The sequence below is a fragment of the Leptodactylus fuscus genome, chromosome 2 (assembly GCF_031893055.1).
Source record: "Leptodactylus fuscus isolate aLepFus1 chromosome 2, aLepFus1.hap2, whole genome shotgun sequence".
Classification (NCBI taxonomy): Eukaryota; Metazoa; Chordata; class Amphibia; order Anura; family Leptodactylidae; genus Leptodactylus; species Leptodactylus fuscus.
The window spans coordinates 154,417,672-154,439,542 of record NC_134266.1 but is presented as its reverse complement, the minus strand read 5'-3'; the positions used below and the strand labels follow the sequence as shown (position 1 = coordinate 154,439,542).

Here is a 21,871-nt window from a genome sequence, read left to right as displayed (position 1 = left end):
TTTTCATTACTATGAAAATTGTAGATTCACACTGAAGGCATAAAAACTATGAATTAACACATGTGGCATTCTATACTTAACAAAAAAGTGTGGACCAACTGAAAATATGTCTTATATTCTAGGTTATTCAAAGTAGCCACCTTCTGCTTTAATTACTGCTTTGCACACTCTTGGCATTCTCTTGATGAGCTTCAAGAGGTAGTCACCGGAAATGGTTTTCACTTCACAGGTGTGCCCTGTCAGGTTTAATAAGTGGGATTTCTTGCCTTATAAATGGGGTTGGGACCATCAGTTGAGTTGCGCAGAAGTCAGGTGGATACACAGCTGATAGTCCCACTGAATAGACTGTTAGAATTTGTATTATGGCAAGAAAAAAGCAGCTAAGTAAAGAAAAACGAGTGGTGATCATTACTTTAAGAAATGAAGGTCAGTCAGTCCGAAAAATTGGGAAAACTTTGAAAGTGTCTCCAAATGCAGTTGCAAAAACCATCAAGTGCTACAAAGAAACTGGCTCATGTGAGGACCACCCCAGGAAACAGAAGACCAAGTGTCACCTCTGCTGCGGAGGATAAGTTCATCCGAGTCACCAGCCTCAGAAATCGCAGGTTAACAGCAAGTCAGATTACAGACCAGGTCAATGCCACACAGAGTTCTAGCAGCAGACACATCTCTACAACAACTGTTAAGAGGAGACTTTGTGCAGCAGGCCTTCATGGTAAAATAGCTGCTAGAAAACCACTGCTAAGGACAGGCAACAAGCAGAAGAGACTTGTTTGGGCTTAAGAACACAAGGAATGGACATTAGACCAGTGGAAATCTGTGCTTTGGTTTGATGAGTCCAAATTTAAGATCTTTGATTCCAACCACTGTGTCTTTGTGCGATGCAGAAAAGGAGAACAGATGGACTCTACATGCCTGGCTCCCACCGTGAAGCATGGGGGAGGAGGTGTGATGGTGTGGGGATACTTTGCTAGTGACACTGTTGGGGATTTATTCAAAATTGAAGGCATACTGAACCAGCATGGCTACCACAGCATCTTGCAGCGGCATGCTATTCCATCCGGTTTGAGTTTAGTTGGACCATCATTTACTTTTCAACAGGACAATGACCCCAAACACCTCCAGGCTGTGCAAGGGCTATGTGACCAAGAAGGAGAGTGTTGGGGTGCTATGCCAGATGACCTGGCCTCCACAGTCACTAGACCTGAACCCAATCGAGATGCTTTGGGGTGAGCTGGACCGCAAAGTGAAGGCAAAAGGGCCAACAATTGCTAAGCATCTCTGGGAACTCCTTCAAGACCGTTGGAAGACCATTTCAGGTGACTACCTCTTGAAGCTCACGAAGAGAATGCCAAGAGTGTGCAAAGCAGTAATCAAAGCAAAAGGTGGCTACTTTGAAGAACCTAGAATATAAGACATATTTTCAGTTGTTTAATACTTTCTTGTTAAGTATATAATTCCACATATGTTACTTCATAGTTTTGATGCCTTCAGTGTGAATCTACAATTTTCATAGTCATGAAAGTACAGAAAACTCTTTGAATGAGAAGATGATATATATATATATATATATATATATATATATATATCTCCTGGGGAGGTATATTGTGAATCTTGTCACCGTCTCTCAATAAATATATATAAGCTTCTTCTATGTATCATGTTGTGTACTGACATTGCTACTTGTTACTGACAGTAATTGAGCTGTCCATGTGGAATGTCCCTCAGTTATCCACTTATCATGTGTTTAGAGACTTATCTATGGAGGTGTGTAATTTAACACTTCTATAAGCACATTTTACTAGATAATGAAAAGTAAATAGTGTCATGCACAAAAGTATTTCTGTTCTGCTATAGTACCATTATACTATCTCTCTATCTCTTTGTTTTACTTTCACATTTGTGAATATGAAAGGTTTGAGAATGATGTAATGACATCTTGGCTTTCGGCTGCTAACAAAGAACTGAGTGACTCTTTAAAGCTTCCATTACTTGTAAGTATGGCATCTTAAGAAACCACTGCTACTTATACAGGTTTTTACATAAAACAATTATTTTGATGCTCAACATCTTCCATTTATGCATTAGTATGTCCTATTTTTCACAAGCAGACTAGAACTGTGTGTGAAAATTGCATGATCAATGTAACACTTTTGTCAGAATTATAATGACACTTTTCTCTGGGATTTTTTGATGTAGTACAAATATGCTTATGTATGTGAGTACAACATATTATACATACAAAACATTTTAATATGTTATCCAAGGCTAAAAATGTAGTATGCCATGTCAGTCATTGAAATGAATGTTGCGTAGTATGTGTGCATTGTAGAACATAATTGGGCAGGTTTATTCAGGGGCATTTACACTTGTGACTGTGTCCGCCTATTTCTCCATCCTAATCCCTAGAGACATTGCATAGGGGATGGTTTCTTGGCGGTCAGTTTTAAATCCCATTCATTTGAATGGGTTTTAAAAGCAAACCGCCAGTGTCTGTATAGAGCCTCTCCGCGGGTAAACTTTTTATTTTGGCCAGACACAAAGTCCTTGCATGTCCAACTTTGCATCGCAATGTAGAAAATATGCCATTTTGAAGTGAGGATCCCAAAAGCACACTCCACAAGTTGCCTGGCTCTTGACAGTCTGTAGGCTGTAGTTGTAGGTTCTTTTCTGGTAGTTGAGTCCACGGCTGGAGTATGGTTTCAGAAGGTTTCCACACCTCTGGAAGGCCTCATCGCCAATAACCACAAATGACATAGGAGGTCCATAAGTTCCAGGAAATAGCTTTGGCAATCCAAATTTTCCAGAATAGATTCTCCGTCCCATTGAAGAGTCCTTAAAGATAATGGAGTCGTTGGTGCGGCCGTATACCCCAATGTCTACAGCCACAGAACAATACTGGGCATCAGCAATGGACAGCAGCACAATGGAAACGTACCTCTTGTAGTTGAAGAACAAGGAGCCAGCCACTCCTTGCAGATTTCTGGATGCGGATGTGCTTTCCATCAACTGTTCCTACACAATTTGGAAATGTGTCACCTCCCTAACTCAGCTGCAATGTCCTTCCATTGTTCTGTTGTTGGATGTGGGATAAATTCTTCACACAGCAAATCACACAGGGCCTGGTAAGTATCCTTGACAATGTAGGGTATAGTTGACTTGCCAAGACAGAACTGGAAGTGCATAGAGAAAAAGCTCTTACCTGTTGCCAGATACCTTGAAATAAGAAGTTCGACAAAGTTGGGAATAGTCATACACAGGTAATCGTAGAACTTCTCCAGATGTTAGTGCAGTTCTCCATACAGAATGAAATAGTCCTTGTCATGCTGGCAGATGTAATATGGTGAAACCAGAAGCGTCGCCCTCGCCGTTGTCTCTGCTTGGCAATTATTCTACACTTCATCCACAGCCTGATCATCTCTAAATCCAAAAGAAAAGATGGAGGAATCATTTTCAAAAATGGCAGCAGCAGCACAAGTAGAATTGGAAACCAGAAACAATACTCTCCTCTCCAACGCTGGCTCCAGACTGAATTGTCAGCTCTTCTTCCTGCTTTTATATTCTCTCTGTCATCAGTTGGTGTTATGGCAACCAAATAAACACAAAAAACGGATTGAAATTTAATGGACAAAAACTAACACAAACTTATGGTTCTCTGTCCGTTTTTTAATGTGTTTTTAAAGTATCCATTAAAAAAAACATACACATAGGCATCAGTTACTGTCTATTTGTGTCCGTTATTGTAGGTGTCCGTTTTTTTTTCTTGTTTTTTTTTTTTTTTTATAAAGGACACTTTCCTAATGGAATCCAGACGGTAGTGTGAAAGCCCCCATTACAGAGATTGATAAATCACCACATTGTTCTGTTATTTATTAAATGGCCAGATTGCGCTATTTAGTATTTTAGCAGCTGTATTTTAGCAGTATTTTAGCTGCATCACAAATGCCTAAAATATGTTTCAATAATTGTTGTTGTACGTCATTTGTGAACTAGTTTATTGTCTTCCTTTTGTATTCCAGAAATCATCTTCTTTAAGTGATGATCCTGTGGGGTATTTGAGCACAGTAGAGATCAATCTTAACTCTGATCTACTAGTTTATCTACGTGAAGCAGAGTACTTTTTGAAACCTCCAATCACATTAAAGGTGAGAAATAGAGATGAGCGAGTACTATTCGAAACGGCAGTTTCGAATAGCACGCACCCATAGCAATGAATGGAGCCAGCCAGTAAGCAGACAGGGCCGGTGTCCATTCATTCCTATGGGTGCGGCGTGCTATTCGAAACTGCCGTTTCGAATAGTACTCGCTCATCTCTAGTGAGAAATACTGAACATATTTATGTATGCAAATAGGTCCTTTACAGGAGGAAGCCCTTTATCGATTTTCACTTGTCATTACAAGTATATCCAAACAGTACAAATAAGCACTGAAGTTGGTCATACGCAAATCAAAGTTGGCCTAACTCACTAACTTTGGTGAGATCAGTTGACAATGTAATGTGTATTGGGGTATCCTGATATTCCTTTAAGATCACATGTTGCATCTCAACATGTCCAGACTTTTATTCTAGTAGGGAAAGGCATTGTCTAGCAGCAGTTTATTCTCCTCTTTCTACTGAATAGAACATTCACCCCTGCGCATGAGAATATGTATTGAGGATCTTGGGAAATCTAGTTTTCAAGCTAAAGGAAAAACTTTAATAATGAAGTAGGCAATGTTGTTATTTTTGACAGCCTGAATTTAAAATAAAAGAATGCTGCAAAGTAAGAATACTCTCAAAATAGAAGTGTTAATTTATTTTTGCCACTTAACACAATGCAAATCTAAAGCAAATCGAAATTTAGTATTACTACCATTTTCCTTAAAAATAACCTCAGCTCTTCAATGTATATTTGTAGTTTTGAAGGAACTTGGCAGGGAGTTTATTCCAAACATCTTGGAGATCTTCTGTTGATGTAGACATGTTCAGATCTCTTTTGTAATCATAGACAGACAGGGTGAAGTTGTGATCAGGGCTATGTCGGGGTCATATATCACTTCTAGGCTTGTTCTTCTTTACACTGAAGATAGTTCTTAGTGACATTGGCTGTATGTTTGCAGTCATTGCCCTGCTGCTGCAAAATGAGACACCTCCCTGATGATATTGCATGATGAATACATTTCTGCCTGTATTTCTCAAATTTCAACTGTATTTGGTGAAATGCAGCCCCAAACTTTCAAGGAACTTCCACTATGATTCATTGTTGCCTGTAGACACTCATACCCTATACTGTTCTCAAAGCCCTTCAGTGAACAACCTGTGTCCAGTTAAAGCTCAAAATTTCATATATTGACTTATTAGTCCAGAGCACCCGGTGCTATTTTTTCTACACCGCAGCTCCTATGTTTTTCTGCATTGTTGACTCCCTTTGAGTCTTTGTTTCCATTTTGAAGGAATGACTTTTTGGATGCAATTCTTCCATGGAGAGCACTTCTGCTCAGAATTCTCCAAATAGTATATATTATACCCAGGTCCCACTTGTTTTCACAATTCGGAAATGGAGAAAGCATGATGTGACTCCGCTAAATTTCCTTGGCTGACCACTGCGTCTACAGTCCTCAACATTGCTCATTTCTCGATGATTCTTTAAATTTAGCTGTAACTTTAGGCAGTTTGTATCATCAGGCATTGTTTGTTTGGCTCCAAATGTATTCTGCAGCATATCATCAACCCCAAACATAAAGCCAATGTCATTAAAGCTGTCTTCAATATAAAGAATGACAAGGAGTCCTCAAAGTGATTATATGGCCCCCACAGACACCTGATCTCAACATTATTGAGTTTGTCTGGGAAGGCATGAAAAGGCAGAAAGATTTGGGCAAGCCTTTTTCCAAAATTCTTGAATAATTGAGGGATGTTTTGAAGGCAAAGTGTGGTCCAATATTATTTTGAATGAGATTTCTCTTTTGTTCATTTATGTAATATTTTGTTAATTAACAAAAACAACTTATTAAAAAGAAGTCTGTCACCAGAACTCATATCAACCAGCACCTCAGATAGGTTAGGGTCACCTAACCCATTATAGCAAACAGCATTTTCCCCTTGTGAAAAAAGTGCCTCTGTTGCTGAGATATTGTTGTTTTAATCAATATGCGAATCAGATATTTGGAGCAACCAGGGCGCTGCCATTGCTCCAAAGAGGTAGGTGGCAGCAATGTCATTGCTCCTCAGAGCTTATTTGCTTATTGACAAAAAAGGCAATATCTTAGCAATTCATATTTGATGACCCTTTCCTATCTATCTTCAAGGCTGATATACTGGGATAGAGTGAGAGACTCCCTTTATTATTTCTGTTTTTGAAAGAATTCTTACTTTGCACCATTTTTGTACTCCTGCCTAAAACCTTTGCACAACACTGTATATTTTTGGAACAAGATAAAGATTAAATTGACCTTTGCTTTAGTATGAGGCTTCTTGCAGTTATCTGTATTGATACATACTACATTATGGAACATTACATATTTGGTGGAGTTGCACATTTTAATTAGATATTCAGCAGAGACCAATTTTTTATTACTAATTTCTATATAGTTTTGATTGTAAAGCGTAGAACTATCTAATGTAGCTTCTATACAAATGTATATTTTTTTTGTAGACTACAAACGTACCATGTGTGCAGTCTGAACCTGCAGTCATATGGCACTCCATTTGTCTTTAACCTACAGACGGTTGAAGTGGGGCAATAGGAGGGGAGTCCCATATGAAGGCAGAGTCCGAGTAGAGATTCTGCTTTCCTTGTTTGTAACCATAGAGATTCATAGGTCTGTATACTATCTGCAGGCACAAAATGCTAGGATGATTTAATTATACTATGGCAAACTTTGTAATATTGATCTTTTTTACTTTTTAGCTCCCGGAATCAACTGGACTCATTTTCAGCCATATGAATAACAATAGGTTTAAAGTGCTTTATACTCGTTTAGAAATGGTGGCATCCAAATACAACAAAGTCCTAAAAACAATCTCTTATCACCAGAGGGCACTGTTTGAGAAGAAATTATTGAAGATCTCTGAGGTATTGTGTACATTTTTGTTAACCACAACAAATATTTGACGTCCAAGCTGTCACTTTGATTTTACTATCTAGTCTACATCTGCGTCTTATAGAGTTGGAGTTGCTGAACAGATCAATAGTTTTGTCGAAAAAGATCAGAATAACTTGTGTTTTATTTACAGTCCTATGAAAAAGTTTGGGCACCCCTATTAATCTTAATCATTTTTAGTTCTAAATATTTTTGTATTTGCAACAGCCATTTCAGTTTGATATATCTAATAACTGATGGACACAGTAATATTTCAGGATTGAAATGAGGTTTATTGTACTAACAGAAAATGCGCAATATGCATTAAACCAAAATTTGACCGGTGCAAAAGTATGGGCACCTCAACAGAAAAGTGACATTAATATTTAGTAGATCCTCCTTTTGCAAAGATAACAGCCTCTAGTCGCTTCCTGTAGCTTTTAATCAGTTCCTGGATCCTGGATAAAGGTATTTTGGACAAACAATTCAAGTTCAGTTAAGTTAGATGGTCGCCGAGCATGGACAGCCCGCTTCAAATCATCCCACAGATGTTCAATGATATTCAGGTCTGGGGACTGGGATGGCCATTCCAGAACATTGTAATTGTTCCTCTGCATGAATGCCTGAGTTGATTTGGAGCAGTGTTTTGGATCATTGTCTTGCTGAAATATCCATCCCCAACATTATTCTCAAGAATCTGCTGATACTGAGTGGAATCCATGCGACCCTCAACTTTAACAAGATTCCCGATGCCGGCATTGGCCACACAGCCCCAAAGCATGATGGAACCTCCACCAAATTTTACAGTGGGTAGCATGTGTTTTTCTTGGAATGCTGTTTCTTTTTGGACGCCATGCATAACGCCTTTTTTTTATAACCAAACAACTCAATTTTTGTTTCCAAAATGAAGCTGCCTTGTCCAAATGTGCTTTTTCATACCTCAGGCAACTCTATTTGTGGCGTACGTGCAGAAACGGCTTCTTTCTCATCACTCTCCCATACAGCTTCTATTTGTGCAAAGTGCGCTGTATAGTTGACCGATGCACAGTGACACCATCTGCAGCAAGATGATGCTGCAGCTCTTTGGAGGTGGTCTGTGGATTGTCCTTGACTGTTCTCACCATTCTTCTTCTCTGCCTTTCTGATATTTTTCTTGGCCTGCCACTTCTGGGCTTAACAAGAACTGTCCCTGTGGTCTTCCATTTCCTTACTATGTTCCTCACAGTGGAAACTGACAGGTTAAATCTCTGAGACAGCTTTTTGTATCCTTCCGCTGAGCAACTATGTTGAACAATCTTTGTTTTCAGATCATTTGAGAGTTGTTTTGAGTAGCCCATGATGCCACTCTTCAGAGGAGATTCAAATAGTAGAACAACTTGCAATTGGCCACCTTAAATACCTTTTCTCATGATTGGCTACACCTGGCTATGAAGTTCAAAGCTCACTGAGGTTACAAAACCAATTTTGTGCTTCAGTAAGTCAGTAAAAAGTAGTTAGGAGTATTCAAATAAATAAAATGATAAGGGTTCCCATACTTTTGCACCGGTCAAATTTTGGTTTAATGCATATTGCGCATTTTCTGTTAGTACAATAAACCTCATTTCAATCCTGAAATATTACTGTGTCCATCAGTTATTAGATATATCAAACTGAAATGGCTGTTGCAAACACCAAAATATTTAGAACTAAAAATGATTAAGATTAATAGGGGTGCCCAAACTTTTTCATAGGACTGTATTTAAATCCCTGCCATCTCTATTCAGGAGTCCACTGGGTGGTCCTATTCAGTTCATGATAACTTTCCCTGCATGACTGTGTAGAGATAGAGATTAGTCCTTAAGAAGAACTACCCACTATACTCAAAGATGGTAAGGGCTGGTTCACATTTGCTTTTTTATTCCGTCCGTGGAGAGTCTGCATGGAGACCAACTGAATGGAATACAAATGCAATTGCAAGCACCGTGCTGTCAAAGCGCACGGACCCCATAGACTATTATGGGGTCCGTGTGCTTGCCGCGCACTGCCCACACAAATCATGCAGACGTTTGCCGATAATCTTTGGAAGCTGGAGAACCCCTTTAATTATATTAGAAGATGCTGACTTGAGCAAAGCTTTATGCAGTCTTTGATTCTACAGTGGACTGAAAGGGCTTCTCCCCAGTTTAACAGTTAGATGTTCATGACTATTTTGGTCTTCAAGTGATTATAGTACTTCAGAAAAACAGTATTTTTATGGTGTGAAAATTATGACCTTATACACAAAAATTTCACTTTTACAGCTCTATAAGTGAATCAGATTCACGGTCATTGCTTTTTTCCAACAGATTTTGAGAGATGGAATTAACGTGTTCACTTGGAGTATGGACGAGAGCCTGGATTATACTGAACTTGCTACTTCCTACATTTGCACCGACCTCTATAACAACTTTAATATTGTTATGAATAATTACAGATGCATTAGTGAGATCACAGTGACATGGTGCTCAGCAAATCTGGATATTTTTACACGCCGGGAATCTAAAAGAAGCTATTCTGTCTCTGAATTAATGACAGAGCAAAAGTATGTTACCTTCATGTACAATTGTGGAAATTTATCATTAGGGAAATTTTAAAGTCAGTTTTATTGAACTCTTCGTTGGTGTATTTTGTGCCAAATTTATCAAATGTCATTCGATGCACTTATAAGTCTTCTATCCTAAAATGTTTCTCCACTTTTTTCCACAACCTTCTGACTGGAGTGAGCTTGCAACAATTTTTGCAACTTTTTAAAAAAGTCACAATTGATAAATCTGGAGTACAGACAGCTAGACAGGCAAGCCACACCCACTTTCCCACCAAATTTTGAAAAAAAGTGGAATAAGTGGTGCAGAAATCAAAAAGTCGCAAAATGTTTGCAGAAATGAGGTACAAAAGGTTCAAACCCCTGACTTTTTTTAGGCTAGAATTCTGGAGTGCAAAGTTTTATTAACCTTTGCCTAAATATTTTTGTATTATATTTGTATATTTTACAGTATTTTATTATAATACTAGCAAAATTATGACTGTATAAATAAAATACCACCTAGATAACTTAAGGTAGATAAAGCAAATATGTGCATTAAAGGGGCTCTATCATCGGGAAAAGTAATTTACAACTAAGCACATCCTTGCTTAGCCTTAAGAAATGCTATTTCACTCCTAACTTTTGTATGTAAATTGCCTTAGTGGTTTTTGAATAAGCCCGTTTTTATTCATATGCTAATTAGCTTCCAGCCAGCACAGGAAGTTCACAGCAGCACTCGTCTCTGCTATTCTTTCCTATCTGAATGTGCAAACAGGAAGCAGTAAATCAAAAGCAGCAGCAGCCTGTGCTGTACAGATGCATAGGAAACAATAGCAGAGGGTGCATGATGACACTTCCGGGGTGCACCGAGAGGCTAATTAGCATATAAATAAAAACAAGCTGATTCAAAAACCAATGAGGCAATTTACATACTAAAGGTAGGTGTGGAATAGCCTTTTTAAAGGCTATGCAAGGATTTGCTTAGTTAAAAATGACTTTTCCAAATGATAGAGCCCCTTTAAGCTATTAAAGGTCATATGCATGTAGAAGTTGTAATAACATGCCACATATATAAATAGAATATTACTATACTAAAGGAAATCAAAGGCATAATCTGTCAGTTTCTGCGCAAAAAAATTGTGTGGCATTCTGTATTACATGCCGTATAATAATAGAAGGCCCATTTTTCGTATACAATATAGCATCTTATAGCAGTGCAAGGAAGACAGATGGTATTGTGGCAAAGGCAGCAGGATATTGCTATCCTGTGATTGCTGTATATTAGAGAGATCCTTGAAAGTACTTTAACTAGCATATGAATGACAATGAAAAGTATTTTGAAGTGTTACATTTATCTAAGTGATACAATGATATTTTGTTGATGAACACAGTTCATTTTTAGTTTTTGTGCTTTCAGAAAAATTGAACACGAACTGGAGACCTTACTTGTTTCTGACGGACAGAAGATTCATAGTCTTATTCAACAGTCTTTTGTAGCATGTGGTATAAGCGAAGCATCACCTGCATGGCAGGAATTCATTATGCACATTGATGATATAGTTGTACAAGGTCTAAAGAAAATTACTATATCAAGTCTGGTCGCCCTGCTAAATACACTGCTTGATTATCATGTAAGAATAGTCAATAGGTTATAATTTTGTGTTTTCTATAGTACTTATATCAGTTGATTTCACTTTTAATGTATACATTAAGTTAAATGACACTAATATGGCATCTGTATTACCCACAGATCTATCATTAATTCATCCTTTGTATTGTGCAGATTTAGATTTCTCTGCTTGTAATATGAATATTAAAGTGCACAGACTGAGGCAATTTCTTCGTGTCAAATATATTCTAGCATTCATGGTTGTATCATGGCAGGGGAATATAATCTTGCAATGACTTATATTCATACCCCTTGCACCTTTTCACACTTTGTTACTTTACAACCATAAACTTAAATATATTATATTGAGATTTTAATTGATAGACCAACACAAAGTAGCAGATTATTGTGAATTGGAACTAATATGATACATGGTTTTCAAAATTTTAATCAAATAAGAATCTGAAAAGTGTGATGTGCAAAAGTGTTCGGCCCCCTACTCTGATACTCTGATACACCTAAATAAAATCCAGTGGAATCAATTGCCTTCAGAAGTCATTTAGTTAGTTAATAGAGACCAGCTGTGTGTAATTTAGTCTCAGTATAGATACACCTGTTCTGTAAAGGCCTCCGTGGTTTGTTAGAGAACACTAGTGAATGAACAGCATCATGAAGACCAAGGAACTCACCAGACTGGTCAGAGATGACATTGTGGAAAAGTTTAAAGCAGGGTTAGGTTATAAATACATATTCCAAGCTTTGAGCATCCCAAGTAGCACTGTTCAGTCCATCATCCAAAAATAGAAAAAGTATTCTCCAACTACAAACCTACCAAGACATGGCTGTCCACCTAAACTAACGGATTGAGCAATGAGAGCAGTGATCAGAGAAGCAGCCAAGAGGGAGGCCTATGGTTACTCTGGAGGAGCTGCAGAAATCCACAGCTCAGGTGGAAGAATCTATAAGTCGTGCACTCCACAAATCTGGCCTTTATGGAAAAGTGGTAACAAGAAGACTATTGCTGAAAGAAAGACATAAGAAGTGCCATTTGGAGTTTGCCACAAGTCATATAGGAAACACAGAAAACATTTTTGAAGACGGTGCTCTGGTCAGATGAGACCAAAGTTGAACTTTTAACCTAAATGCAAAGCTCTATGGGTGGCGGAAAAGTAACACTGCTCATCACCCTGAACATACAATCCCTACTGTGAAACATGGTGGAGGCAGCATCATGCTGTGGGGAGGCTTTTCTTCAGCAGGGGCAGGGAAGCTGGTCAGAGTTGATGGGAAGATGGATGGAGCTAAATACAGAGCAATCCTGGAAGAAAACCTGTTGGAGGCTTCAAAAGACTTGAGGCTGGGAAGGAAATTCACCTCCCAGAAAGACAATGACCCTAAACCTACAGCCTGAGTGACAGTGTAATGGTTTAGATCAAAGAATATTCATGATGTAAAATGGCCCTGTCAAAGTCCAGACCTAAATCCCATTGAGCATCTGTGGCAAGACATGAAAATTGCTGTTACAGACCCTCTCCATCCAATCTGGCTGAGTTTGAACTATTTTACAAAAAAGAATGGGCAAAAATCTTGGTCTCTAGATGCGCAATGCTGGTAGAGACATACTCCAAAAGACTTGCAGCTGTAATTGCAGCATAAGGTGGCCCAACAAAGTATTGATATACCGGGGCTGAATACTTTTGCACGTCACACTTTTCCGATTTTTATTTGATTAAAATTTTGAAAACCATGTATCATTTCCATCAACTTCACAATTATCTGCTACTTTGTGTTGGTCTGTCACTTAAAATCTCAATAAAATACATTTAAGTTTGTGGTTATAAGGTGACAAAATGTGAAAAGGTTTGAGGGGTATGAATCCTTTTGCAAGGCATTGTATATGTAAGATGAATATATGCATTTTCAGGTATATAATTGTGTAACATTTTTTTTCTTTCACAGAATGTTCCTATTCTTAGCATTGATGTTGAACTGATTGATGGCGAAGTTGCCTTTAATCCCCCACTTGATAAGAATTCTTCTGATATGAGTGTAATGGAGAATATAGAGGAATGGCTTAAAATGTTTCTCCTTAGAGGATTGCATGTAAAGGGGCTTTCTTCTATAGCCAAGGTGAGACAAATGACAGGCTAAATATTTACATTAGCCTTTAAGGGGATTGTACAATTTAGCAAACCCAATTTCATATACCTAGTTGTAAAATTATTACGGTAGTGTCCTCCATTCAGGATTCTTATCTCTTTTCCGAAGGACTCGCCTGTCCGGCACAGACAGCTCATTGATGTGTAATGCTTTATTTCTCATGTGGTGGTGCAAGAGTTACATTGAACATATTACTGCCAGATTTTCCTCTAAAATACAGCTGTTTGTGAAGGCTCCTGGAGCAATCTGTATATTGTTAATCTTTCAAACATCTTCAGTCATATTGTTCTACCGAGTGGGTGCACCCAGGTGTAAGGCAGATCGTATGCCCACCTTAGATAGATAGCTTGTTACACCGGGAAAGGTCAAACCCTGTGCTAACTGCACCTGTTATCATAGTGAAAGTGCATTATTGACCAAGCTCACAACTTGGCGTAGCTGAATTTATTGGTTTTGTTACTATGTATTTACAATGTGTTGCAATATGTACTTTATACATACTCATGCTGATTTAATTCATCCAGTTCACTGTACAGTGAGTATTCTGGGGCCTCTGGGAACTGGATCTCATGGTAGTTCCTTATGAATTGCACCTTGGGGGAAGTTGTGTTACTCTCTTATGGTGTGCCTTGTTTAATGTTTAACCCAATTATCTAGGGTAAGAGATGGTTCCCTATTTAAGGACCACTCCTACACTCTGTAGGGGGAGGAAGCAGATCCAGGCTACACAGTGAGAGACAGCAAGCTCAAAGAGAAGCTTCTCAGGTTGGCGCAGTAACTTTAAAGCAACTGTGGCTGAACTGAATCTCCTGATAGCTTGGAGGAGGCAGTATGCAGCGAGACCACAAAAGTTGGGGAGAGTTGTAGGTCCTGCTCACAGTGAGCATATAGTCACACTGGTATGTCAGTCAATTCCTCGAACCAGCGGAAACACCTGTTGAGCGAGCCCTTGAGAACTGTGGTGGCAATACACTCCCCGGAAAAGCAGAAATGTGTTGTTCACCCCCGCAGTTCTGGAGGCCTTAACATATTACTGTTTGTTTTTTTTTTTAATATATAAATTATTTCTTTATAAACAAACAAGCAATAAACAAAAAGAACAAATGTAAAACATGGCCGTAAAATACCAGACCATCATATTACTGTTCTTCACTATTGTGTGAGGTACTTGGATAATAAACCTGCGGTATTCTTCAGTAAAGATCTGCAGTGTGTGCCAATTCTTCACCGGTTGGCCAGCAGGGGGTGGACTGTCTGGGTGGCAGCTCTGTGAGAGCTGGATGGAGAACAGTGCATGAGCCGCAGGGAACAGGAGGATTGTTGCTGCCTTCATGAGTGTGCCATATACTATAACCTTGTTCACAGCAATCACTATAAACTCAAAATGTATTTGTGTGTTGTAATTAAAAATTATTATTTAATATATTTTGCATATAATCAAAGTATAAATAATCAGAGTAAGCCATGAATCTATTTCAGGTGGGATACCAAGAGTATGTGGCAGAAGATGTTGAAACTTTGGAGTTAGTTGGACATATACTGCAGCAGGTGGAAAATTGTGTTATTGAGTGTCAGGTGAGAAAATCTCTTCTGTGCAAATTTAATCCAGGAAATATGACCTTTCTCCATATTTATAGCACTAGATGGCAGTATTGCTCCATGAATACTATCATCCACTTTCCTTACTGAAGACAGTTAAAAAGGCAAACTAATTATTTTATCATAAACAGTTCTGATTTGCGTCCAATTCTAATATACACCAAAATGTATTCTGGTACATCATCTACATTTTTTCCTCAGACAGTATAAACCAATCCTCAAGTTCTATATTCTTCATGGAATTGTTTGATAGGAGAAAATTATCAGAAATAATTCCTCTAATTCCTTGTCAAACAATAATAACATTTTAAGCATGCAAAAATGGCAATTGTTAATATCAACCAACAAGAAAAATACAATAGAGGGATCTGATTGAAATCAGTGGGAGGCTTTTTTTACCTATTGCTTTCAATGTCATACGCGTGTATTCATGTAAAATAATATTATCACCATTCTATATATTTCACTGTTCACTTTTTTTTAAAAGGAATCTTTCACCAGAAACCAGCATCAACCCAGACCTGGAACCTTGTGAATCAGTGCCACTGTTGCCAAAATGAGCACTATGGAGCAATGAGGGCATTGGTAATGTCCTTGTTGCTCCAAAAAACTGCATATCGAAACACAATACCTTTTATATGGGGTGAACACAGTTTTATTCAGGCTACCTAACCTATATGCGGGGCTGTGTTTTGTTGACAGATTCCCATTAAAGGAATTAAAGGAGTTGGCCGCTTTTATACCAATATTGAGAGACAAATATTATTGTTTGTATAATAAGAAGTTGTACAATTTTCCAATATACTTTCTGTATCAATTCCTCAGTTTTCTACATCTCTGCTTGCTGTCATTCATTCTGTTACTTCTAGTGGATAAAACTCTGACCATGGTCATGTGATTTACGGTCCATGGTCATGTGATATACAGTCCATGGTCATGTGATGAGCACACAGGTGCCGCTCGTTATAGTCACAGCCCAGTAATCAGACATCTGCCTGGTAATCAGCAGTGCACCTGTGTACTAATCACATGACCATGGACCGTAAATCACATGACCATAGTCAACAATTTATCCACTAGAAGTAACAGAATGAATGACAGCAAGCCGAAATCTAGAAAACCGTGAGGAATTGATACAGGAAGTATATTGGAAAATTGTATATCTTTTTTTTTTTTTGTACAAACAATAACATTTGTTTCTCAATATTGGTCTGAAAGTGGCCAACCCCTTTAAGTACTCCTGCTCATTAATGCAAACCTCTTATACCTAACTAATGGTAGCAATGTATGTGGTGGCCGTACCACAGCATGCCACCACCATTTTCTGTTACATTTGTAATATTTATTGTTTACTGCTTTTTACTTATTAACTGCTACACAATTTTCCTAACTTAAAGGGGTATTCCCATAACTCTTGTTCTGCAGCCTGAAGGCTCTGTGCTCTCTTCACTTCCTGGATTTTTCGGCACATTGGTGGGCGGGGTTTCACATGCTCTGCTATCTGCTATGCATTACCACAGTATGAAGCTGATGTGGAAACTGATGTAGCAGAGCTGAGTTTGAGTCAGCTTGCATTACATACAGAGGTAATGGACTTATCTCAGTCCTTATCAGCCAAATTGAATTGATCCGGCTGATAAGTGGAAAAGCTGAAGATAGACAGCACAGTAATCCCAGAGCTCTCACCTCCCCCCTCCCCTATGTGAGGAGCTCCATTGCTTGTCAGCCCCTCCCTCCCCACTGAGAGCAGGGAACTGAGCAGATAATCCCAGTGGCCATAGAAACGCAGTGTCAACAATGAAGTGAATAAATTAAGATAGCGGCCAAACAAAGCAGTTTTGATAAAGCAATGTATTTAGGAAAAGTCTTAAATCCACATAAACTAGCAGTATTGATAGGATGCTTTTCATGGGACAACCCCTTTAACCAATAGAATTTCACAACCATTAACAAATAACAAACAGTAAACAATCAATTGTTAAAAGTGTAATAGAAAGGCGCACACAACCTCAAGGCTGCTACAGCTGTCCTAACTTTCAGCATGTAAAAACTGGTGAAAAGGTTCAGATGTAGATTAGACAAGAATTTTGGATTAGGGAGAAATGTGACTGTTACTGTTAGTGCCATACAGTGGTTTTAGATCTTAGAATCTGCTGATATCTTGGGTTTTCCACACAAAACAGATTATATAATTTATAGAGAATGGCAATCATAACCCAGAACATTCCTTTAGTGCTGTGCTATGTTTTCTATGCTACTGTATGGTGCTCCATGCAGCACAATATAATAAGAGACAGACAAAAACCCTGATAATTATTATAATCAGAGGCATATACGGTGTACTGCCCCATACATTTCTAAGTTGTACATTTGTAATATGACCATGTGCATGAGGCTTAAATTTGGGTTGATATTTCACGATTTCTGAACCAGACCAGACTTTATTATGAACCAAAGGATATCTTGTGTCTGGTTGGCTGTGCTCATGTGGAAGTGGGATATAACTATTGATGCTAAGGATCCAAGATGCATTTCTTTACCTGATAGTAGATTACCCAGTTCCTAACAAAACATTCTGTGCCTGAATATATTCATTCAATTATTTACCATATACTAAAATATTATCATTTGGAATCTGCCGTTGAATCACGTTTATCCTAAAATGCTTTTTGAAAATGATGTGATCAAACTGCAGTTTTCATAAGTAAGAAAGTTCTTTGTTGTATTACTCAAAATATTCAGGAGCAGGTTTGGTGGCTGTTTATAGAGCCTAATTCAGGCTCTTAATACAGTTACACAGTAATATTCCTAACACTCAGTACTGCTAAGTAACATATTCAACATGCCCCTGAATCCTGTCATCCCATGGCAATATTCCAGGAGTATACTTCCTAAAAAAAAAATCATCACTGGGGATGTTTTTCATTTTACTTATTTACCTATTCTAATGGCCATGCAAATGCCGTATTCTGTAGGCATTCCTAGAGGGATTCACCAGATATTCCTATTTATGGAAGAAAGATGTTCATGTGGAATTTCAAGATTTCCTGCATAGAAATCAAAGGGTTAACACATTACCAAGAAAAAAACATCCGGAAAATGAGCTGCCATTAACAACCAAGTAAGTGGACGATTTCTGCTTCCTTTGAGAATTGTAACCTCTCCTTACAGTAGCATTCTATTTAACAAAGCACATTATTATTTACATTAGTTCATTGTACAATATGGACTTTAAAGAGGATCTGATATCTCTGAATATGTCTGTTTCAGAATAAAATTGTATTCATTATATTAATTTATCACCATTTTGGAGCTTGCTGTCCTATAACACTGTATTATAATTATTATCTTCTGTTGTTATCCTCATGAATGAATTTGACAACTAGGTGATAGTTCCTATCTAGAGAATACAGTATTACTAGTTGGGTTTGTCCGTTTAGTCTGACACAGTCCAATCCGAAGTCTGACTTTGTGGGGACACACCTCTTTGACAAGGAAATGGTAACAGCAATTGTCAGTTTATTCATATCATTCTTAGTTGAAAAGCACAACATGGGGAATGCAGTTACTTACTCACAACTTACATATCAAAAGAGGTGAGGTTAGGTTATTTTTAAGTAAGTAATTTCAAGTATGAGCAGTCCTGAGGAAACTAGAAGACTTTTAAAATATATATATACTTATATATATTGCTCAAAAAAATAAAGGGAACACTCAAATAACACATCCTAAATCTGAATGAATGAAATATTCTCATTGAATACTTTGTTCTGTACAAAGTTGAATTTGATGATAACAAAATTACACAAAAATTATCAATGGAAATCAAATTTATTAACCAATGGAGGCCTGGATTTGGAGCCATCCCCAAAATTAAAGTGGAAAAAAACACTACTGGCTGATCCAACTTTGGTGTAATGTCCTTAAAACATGAGGCTCAGTAGTGTGTGTGGCCTCCATGTGCCTGTATGACCTCCCTACAACGCCTTGACATGCTGATGAGGTTGCGGGTGGTCTCCTGAGAGATCTCCTCCCAGACCTGGACTAAAGCATTTGTAATATTTGACATGTAGTTACTAAAAATTTCCTTTCTGTTTCATTTAGTTCTGATTCTACTGAAACAACATTTCACAGTAATGCATTGATAGCAGCAGAAAGAACATTTATTTTGCCTGCAAGTAGTACAGTGACTGATGGGCCATTGTTAGAAGACTTTGACTCTGAAATCTCTACATATAAGGTTTGTAGTTATTGCATTTACATTTCATGTATGTAGCCTAGGTTTGAATGGTGAGTTATATGTAGTTGTTTGCATATAGCATGCTTCTCAATCCATAGATGGCTCATAGAATAGTTGGTTCACTACATGGCTATAGAGGGGTGAAATGTCAGCTTCAAACCACACCTCTTTTCTACCATGATTTCATTTGAACTGCAGGGTGCAAACTAGTTATAGGATATTGTTCATTTACTGAAAATTTATTTATTAGACACAGAAAATTTCCCATAGATATTTTCCATACGCATTGCAAAAATATTCTATAATTCTATTTGCTTATTATTAGGATGCCAGAGACAGCATTTTGAGATTCCCAGATCATCAACAATGCGGATGGATTCAAGTCAATTTTCGCCCTATCAAGCAGGTTCTCAGTGCTTATGCTCTCCAGTGGATGTGCATCTTTACAAAGTACCTCATAGACCAGGTGACTCAAAGTTTTCAGTTTAGTTTAGATTTTTTCAGTGTCTATTATGTTTGGTTCACATCTGCGTTTGGTAATCCATGCGGGAGTCCACATGGGGACTGTGTGAGGCCACTGTGGAGCATTATTCTGTGGTAGGGCGGGCTCTGAGATCTATAATATACTGTGTGGCTCCACAGTGGGGCACTGTACTGTATGGAGTATTTTATACTGTGTGGGGGCACTTTGGTGCACTATACACCATGTGGTCCACTTTGGGGAAGGGGGGCGTCCGGGGAGCATTATATACTGTGGAGGGCACTGTGGAGCATTATACTTTGGTGAAGGGAGCTTATAATTCTTGATGGCAGACCTGTGTGCTATGCCTGCATCAGAGCTCACTCACTAACATGCAATGCAGCATGTACTGTACTAGAGAGGATGATGATACCAGGAAAATACTCTGTAACTCCGAATAGTCAGCACATATGCAAGATTTCAGTGAAAGAGCTGTGGTATGACTATTAGCAGGAAGTTGTTGGGTGGGCCCTACATAACAAGTTCCTCTGGTGGGCCCTAGGCCCTTAAGTCTGACACTGGCTGCAAATAAATGCTGATTGGTGAGTGTGCTAGATGACATATACAGATTGATCTGATTTTGATGTTTTATCCTGTGAATAAGTCATCAGTTCAACTCTTGGACAATTCCTTTAATAAAAGTTTGATATTATTCTTACATTTTTGTCTTCTTTATTGTAGACAACTGTAACATTAAAAAGCTTAGATTCTTTCTTGAGACGGACTGAGCCTCAAATAGAAAGTATAACGGGGGAAGAGCGAGATACAGGATCTTTCATGAAGATGATGCGTCTTTTTAACGAGGTAAACTTATATAAAGTGTATTATTACATTTTTATCCATTATTTAACTACTATACCCATCCATATGTCAAAAGTATTTACAGTGGTAAAGCTCCTATTTCAATTTCTAGCAATTTTTAAAGATCTCTTGTCCTTGACAGCAAATGGAAATGTTCATGTTTACATCCAAAGGTGGAACACTCAAAAAGATCTAATATCTATGACAGCTAAGAATGATATCTATTCTAGGGAATCTTTCATGAGTTAACCAGTCTGTATTATATTTTGTAATATATTTTAATTACACTGATGAATTATATCAAAATCTTTGGTGATGGGATTGACTTGTACTGGCAATGTGTTTAGCTAACAGAGGACTGTCTAGGCTGGATCTTTAGCTGTAAAAGTCATTAGGCCTATACAGGTTTTCAGCTTCAGGATGTAAACATGAATGTTTCTATTCACTAACCAACAAACATACATCAATATCATACTCAAAAATAAGGAAAAGAGACTTGTGTGTGATGGGTATTTCTTTTAAAATTTTATTTTTACTCTAAATGCGGTATATATCACACATGATAAATTGTATTTACAATATGCATTGCACTAACAGGAATAGAACAAGTTGTACTTACCTAGTGACACTCAATGTGTCTCATTCAGTGCGACATCTGCCTTCCTTCCTTAAATACATTAACTAATATTCTTTCCAGGACGTGTCAATAAAGCCGTGATAGGAGCAGCTTAGTGAAGCATGTTTGCTTGTGTTATAATTAAACAAATGAGGTATCAGTTCTGTTGGCAGGAGCTTAAGAGTTCCTTTCTGTTGACCTGTTTTGTTTTGGCTAATGTGATCTGTTTAGCATAACTGGATGTGACTACAGTTAGTACTGGCTGGCCTTTAGTACAGTCATACATCAAGTCTTGCCCTCAGCACACATTAATTAGAAGATAAGTCCTCCTGTAGGAATGACCTGCCAGGTCCCATGGCTAGTAAATATACCTGCAGTCCAAAATCTAGGTTCATCTAACAGTAGTGCACTGCATCCCAGACTGTCTCATCTGATTGATCCCTGCTCATGTAAATTTGGCAATGATTTTTGTATTGAACAAAATATGAAATAACCAAAAGTACACAAAGTACAAGGTTTTTTTGTGCACTTTTGTGTTGTTTATGTTGCTATGTGCTATTTGTGAAATCTTAGAGCTCCATTTTTTCTAACGATCTGTGGGTGCCCTCGTCCACAGACCTATATTAATAAAATCTACCAACAAAATAGTTTAAACCTGGGAGTAAGTTAAGATGTCTCTAGATTTTTAAAGATCATTGGAAGTTGTAGAAAATTTAATGTGA

The 21,871-nt window shown here is 38.0% G+C and overlaps 1 protein-coding gene across 1 annotated transcript in view; it reads left to right on the top strand.

Moving 5' to 3' along the window:
* The window catches only part of LOC142194092 (uncharacterized), a 412,519-nt gene that overhangs the window by 20,624 nt on the left and 370,024 nt on the right, over positions 1-21,871 (top strand). Inside the window, exons 14-24 of the mRNA XM_075263119.1 lie at positions 1,916-1,994; positions 4,020-4,145; positions 6,891-7,055; positions 9,387-9,622; positions 11,022-11,235; positions 13,173-13,343; positions 14,853-14,948; positions 17,948-18,093; positions 19,077-19,212; positions 19,538-19,678; positions 20,414-20,536. Of these exons, the coding sequence (XP_075119220.1) occupies positions 1,916-1,994; positions 4,020-4,145; positions 6,891-7,055; positions 9,387-9,622; positions 11,022-11,235; positions 13,173-13,343; positions 14,853-14,948; positions 17,948-18,093; positions 19,077-19,212; positions 19,538-19,678; positions 20,414-20,536 (1,633 nt within the window). The remainder of the gene's footprint in view (positions 1-1,915; positions 1,995-4,019; positions 4,146-6,890; positions 7,056-9,386; positions 9,623-11,021; positions 11,236-13,172; positions 13,344-14,852; positions 14,949-17,947; positions 18,094-19,076; positions 19,213-19,537; positions 19,679-20,413; positions 20,537-21,871) is intronic.